The following is a 5,912-nucleotide window of genomic DNA, read 5'->3' on the forward strand; positions in this document are numbered from 1 at the left end:
AAAATGCAAAAAAAAAATAAAAAAAATATTACAAATCAACGCGAGTTCTTATCCGCACTTGCACTTTGTAAATCCAAAATTTAATGGACTATAAAACTGCATACCCGAATGTTTCTAAAATTTCTGACAACAAAGTTTTAAATTTGAATGAACATTTTTTGTAGAAAGTTTTAAACTTTAATTTTTATGGTTTTGTTGTTGTGTTCTTTTGTTGTTGCACTAAATAAAGGTTTTCCGTGAGATTTCTGTTTTTCTTATATGCAAAAAGTACTGTAAATATATTTATTAAAGGAAATGGTACCTATCGACGACTTTCAATTTATTGACACATTGACCTGCATTTAGGCACATTTTTCCAGAGAAATTCGGCACAATTTTAAATTTTGATTTTCCATCACTGTTACAAATACAACGATTACTGATTGCGTGATCTCCCTGCAAACCATTTTTTCAGAGTATTCTGAACCGTAGAGAAATTTTAAGGAATTCGTTAAGAGCTCATCCGATTTTTTTCCGAATTTTCTAAAATGTAATAAACTGTGCACATTTCGATTATTTTACGAAATTTCGGAAGAAAATCAATAAAGCAATGAAAATAATGCTGTCATGTGAAGAATTTCTTACAGAATTTTCTTTATTTTTCGTACAGAAATTTCTATACGAGTTCATGTCAACCACTTCATATAATTTTCTTTTGAAGCTTCGTAAAAAAATCGATACAGAAATGAGATACTCCTAAAGATTTCGTCAATATTTCCGGAACTTTGAACTTTGAAAATTAATTAAATTCAAATTATTTAATAAGTTAAATCTATTATAACATTATGGGTATCGATCGAAATGATTTTGAAAAACGTAACAAAACGTAGGAGCCAGCACTTTAAAAAATTTGTGATTTTAAATATTTTGTACAGATTTGTCACCTGTTCATAAACCTTAAATTTTATATTTACAATATGATAAATAAATCACTAGATATGAATCTAAATGATTTTGAAGAAAACTTTATTTCTAAACCACATTTAGAAGAATTTCCATCTTTTTTTTAAATCGAAATTCAACTTGAATTAAGGGAGTTTGTTAAATTGACTATCAAAATATGGGTGTCACACGAAAACTCTTTAGCAGGGATTTAGTTTGAAATTAATTTAAACAGGATGGCCACCTGTTTGAAAACTCCAAAATAATTGAAGTATACATAATTTATATGACTAAAATATGGGCGTCAATTAATAAAATTAATGTTAAGAAATCTCTAGTGTGAACATTTAGATCATTAGAAAGGGTTAAAAATTTAAACTCAAATTATTTAATAAGTTAAAGGAATTATAAAAATAGAGGTTGATACCTGAAATGGGGCTAAAAAGGTTTTAACTTTGAACTATATTATCGTTCATCAGATAATTTAAATAAGTATCGCCATGTCAGACGCAAGAGACTTGTTTATTACTTAGCTTCATTTAGGAGAGCTACCATCTGTTTGAAAATTCGAATTTAGCTAACTTATACACAAGTCCGAAAACGAAGATAATGCGGAGATTACCGGTATTAAAAAAAAACAACTTTTTTGGTTTTTATTTTCGATCGGAAAATGGGCTTGAACACATATATTTACAATTTTTAGTATATATTTAAGTTAAAATAATTGACTCACTTTGCTTTAACCACCACCAAGCGGACTCGAACCTGAGAGCACTCGACGCCATAGCCGACATCTGTTAAGAAAGCGAATAACTGCATTTTAGTTTAGGCTTTGGCAATTCAAAGGCAGACGTCACTGAACGCATGTGTTGTCCGAAGGGGTCGAAACCACCACCGCTTTAGAACATACCAGTTAATGAGTGTCCCTCCAGAGATCTGGTATAATTATAGTCCATGATTGACTGGTATGACTTCCACCTTAAATAATAGTTCATGACCTGGAAATTGTGCATACTAGTTCAGTTTTTCACTGTACCCTGCACCCGTAATGTACCCGTACTTACACTTGCAAAAGAGCGATGTTGCGCATATACATACATATGTATGTAGTATGTGTTTATATTTAATAATAATAATAATAACCCTGCAAAAAATTGTGCGACTAATCTCTAAAGAAAGTATTCTGAGATTACTCTCAATCGAGGTCAATTAGTCTCGACTAATCCCTTATGGGTATAATTGGAGATCAATTAGTCCCCAACTCATCTCTAACGGGACCTATTAACGATTTAATGATTTGTACGCACTTAGTCAATGAAATTTCATGTGCGGCGTTGGCACACAGAGAGAGTATTCGTCTAACCAAACTGAGCAACCCGGTTCGAATCTCAGCTGGCGGAAATTTTTATTTTTTAAAAGTAACTAGTCGCTTTTTATACCCGTTCGAGTATAAAGGTGAACAATTAGTCTCTTCATAGGACATGCTCGAACAAATGCGAACAGTTCATTCCATATAAAGAGATCAAAAGTGGTATTAGTCGCATGTTCCTTTGCGATTGCTCCCGGAGTCATCCCGGATTAGTCCCACTTTTTGCAGGGAATAGATTGGCACTTACACATATGTTAGTGTTTGGCAAAGCTTCTTTTCCGATTGGTGGCGTGGGGGGGACGACCTACAATTTTACGCCGACACCGAACGGCGCTAGACTTTTTAATTGAAGCTATTTTTCATAGCAGAAATACACGGAGGTTTGTAATTGCCAGCCGAGGGGCGACCTCTGTTAAAAAAAAAAACCTTTTTCTAAATTTGTTTGCGATGGGCTTGAACCCATGCCCTGCGGAGTGGAAGCGCGCACTACTTACCATTACACAACAGCGACCGCCATGTGTTTATATTTATTTGTTATTATTATTTTTAATTATAAAATAACCATCAAAGTGACGATGAAATAAATAAGCACTGATTTAGTTAGTTATTTTTTTTTTAATAAATAGGGTATACATTAAGCATCTTACAGAAAATATCACAACAAAATACACACATCTCTAGATAACAATTTCGAGGAAAAAGCATCAGCACCTAATGTTTCTTTTGATTTGCTGGGTTCACGCTATACAAATCATAATCGAACTGATCCCATGGATAAGCGTCTGCACCTCGAGGTACTGAAGAACCCTTTTTCAGCTTAAGTATCTTCCTCTTCTCCACTCTGGGATCGGCCACTTCGATCAGTTTCCGAATTTCACGTTCCTTCTTCGATAATGGCTGCGGCGCACGCAATGGAGTATTTCGGGGAAGGAACTGTGATTCATCCATACTAAAATCGGTATTCTCTGCCATTTTAGGTTCATGGAAACTCTCGAAATTCTGATACTGCATGGATTCCATGGGATAATTGTCATCAGCCATAACCATATCAAAGTTATTGCTCTGTACCATCGGCACATCATTTGAGGCGGAAGTGAGCAATGGATCAGTATTAAATTTACTGTTTTTTCCGAGCTGATGGTATATAGGACTCCCACGGGTGGGGTACGCTGAGAGGAAGAGCAGGAATACCAAAGCACACTAAAAAATAAAAGGTGAATGGAAATACAAATAAGGTATTTATGTAAAATTTAAAAAAATTAATAAATATGAAAGAGCGCTATAAAAACTGGCTTCACTCTTCAAAGAGGACAATAATGCTTGCAAAATACCAAAACAACACAAAAATTCAGAACAATATTTAAATAGTGAAGTATTAAATAATTGTAAAATGTGAAAATATTCTCTTCCAAATAGTCGCGTTAATTAAATTGTGGACAGAAGCCGTAACAGAAAAAAATTATTAATTCTTCATGATCCGCGCAGTAAGCTTCAATGATATCAAGTAATGGGAACTACTTATTTCGAAGAGTTATAAGTAATTTTCTTTGTCTTTGTTTATAATAAACCTGTAAATCAAAAACAAATATATTAAAAAATTACCGTTTTCATCATCTTCTTTTAACACAATATTATAATATATTAATATATTTGAATTTAAATATATCCTTGAATTCTCTGAATCCTTTATAATTTTATTTCCTTATTCCTTTAATTTTATTTTAGCAGCCGTTGAGCACTCGTCTGTTTTTTGAGTTGTTGATGCTAACAGAACTGTATATCGTCTAACTACGACTTCCAGTGGCTTTTAACTTTTGTACACAAAAACCTGGATTAAACCACACTGAAATACATTCATTTATGTATGTACAACAACACTCAGCTGTTGATCAAACGTTTTAAGGTAAACACAAAAATAATAAAAAATCAAACGAAGTATTCATTACCAAATCGATCAGCAAAGATCACAGAACCGAATTGAAAGAAAAGGTAATTCAACGTGAAACCCGCAGATCTGGTTTTGAGTGAAATGCACCACGGAATGTGGTTGATTACCCGTAAATTCTTAGCATATTACATATGTATGGTCAAACAAATATTTTGTTTGTATAAACATTGTATGTACATATGTACTTATGTAGCTAATTTTTATATTTCAATAAGGGAAGTGCCCCGAACTTTACACCTAAATGCAAACGATGCCGTACGCCGCATGCGCGGCGCACTTTGTTCAACAAGCAGGCTGTAGTGGCCCGTTGGACTGTGCAGTGAACTCTATATGACCGCGACGCGCCAATAAATGACACTAGCGCTCCTCAAATATGGCATTTAGTGGCGGAACAGGTTGATGGTGGGCGAAAACGTAAATTCTGAATTCGATACCATGTTTAGCAAAAAACGAAATGAAATCAAAAGTAAACTGAACAAATAACTTGTTTCAAATTGATTTCAAATTAAATGCGTTTTTTTGTGAATTACTCGTAAAATTTGCTTATTGCTATAGATTCTGATACCCTTGGTGACATATAAGTAATACTGACATGATGTTGAGGATGTCAAAAACCATGTAGAAGACTAAATGTTTGAGATATCTAAAGGCACATTGAAATGACGTCGGAAGGTGTCACATTGTGTGTGCTCGTAGAATGCTAAAAAATTGCTTTACTGTGTACTTATCTTTGGCTTTATTTGATGGTGCTGAATCATGCAGAAATATCCACGGCTCACAACCGAAATATTTATATAAATTTTTGTACACGGTTTTAAGGCAGCTGTTTCTGAAAGCCTCAAGCCGTCCATTTTATATTATTTTCCTTTCTTAGATCGCTACAAATCATGATGCGAGTACAATAGTTATAAGCTAAAGAGAAACTAAGCAAAATTTAAATTTGGAAAAAAGTTGGGCATTTATAGTCAATGAGCTCCGCAAAATACTAATATGTATGTATATATTCGTGTTAAACTTTTTTTTTAGTTTGTGTTGAGTTCTATCAAAAAATGCAACCTTCTCCTTGCCCTCTACGCACAAACACTAAGAGGAGGGCGATGAGAAGGCAACATTTTTTGTAGAAACGAAATCGCCATAAGCTTCACCAGAGTTCAAAGAATGAAGGGTGTAATTTTGACAACATTTTAGTATACATATACTATATATGTACTTATATATCGTCGTTTAAAGTACAAAACCGCGTATCGTCATTCTGCAAAACCGCGTAACTGACATTGGCTGCCAAAAATTGGATTTGCTCACACAAGCTCTTGGCTCAATCTTTATCCATTAGTCCTGAAATATACTAGCCAGAAATGCGATTGCTTTATAAAAAAGAGAACCATTTTGATACAACTTCACATATGCGGTTTTGTATTTTGCTGATACGCGGTTTTGCATTTTGCTGATACGCGGTTTTGCACTTTAAACGACGATATAAGCATGTATGTATATAAATATGTGAATATACGTACATATGAATGTTATGAATTACTCTTTAATGTCAATGTTACTGAAACCACCCTGTGGGAAAATTTCTAGTTCTGAACTGGTGCGCTTCTAGTACATTTAGACCCAGTACTGGTTCGCGATAAATCTCTTTTGCATGCAAGCAACTGGCGAATTTAACATGGC

General features: G+C 33.9%; 1 protein-coding gene across 1 annotated transcript; it reads right to left on the reverse strand.

Annotated features, from left to right (window-relative positions):
- Positions 1–2,885: 2,885 nt before the first annotated feature.
- LOC108364441 (uncharacterized) lies at positions 2,886–4,220 on the reverse strand. Its single transcript, XM_017618113.1, has 2 exons — positions 3,893–4,220; positions 2,886–3,490 (listed from the first exon to the last, which is right to left on the reverse strand). Exons 1-2 carry the CDS (start codon positions 3,902–3,904, stop codon positions 3,002–3,004), a joined length of 501 nt encoding a protein of 166 aa, XP_017473602.1. The 5' UTR covers positions 3,905–4,220; the 3' UTR covers positions 2,886–3,001.
- Between the last annotated feature and the right edge of the window lie 1,692 nt (positions 4,221–5,912).

The sequence above is a fragment of the Rhagoletis zephyria genome, unplaced genomic scaffold, assembly GCF_001687245.7.
Source record: "Rhagoletis zephyria isolate East Lansing unplaced genomic scaffold, Rhagoletis_zephyria_1.1 Rzeph_scaffold_01559, whole genome shotgun sequence".
Taxonomy (NCBI): domain Eukaryota; kingdom Metazoa; phylum Arthropoda; class Insecta; order Diptera; family Tephritidae; genus Rhagoletis; species Rhagoletis zephyria.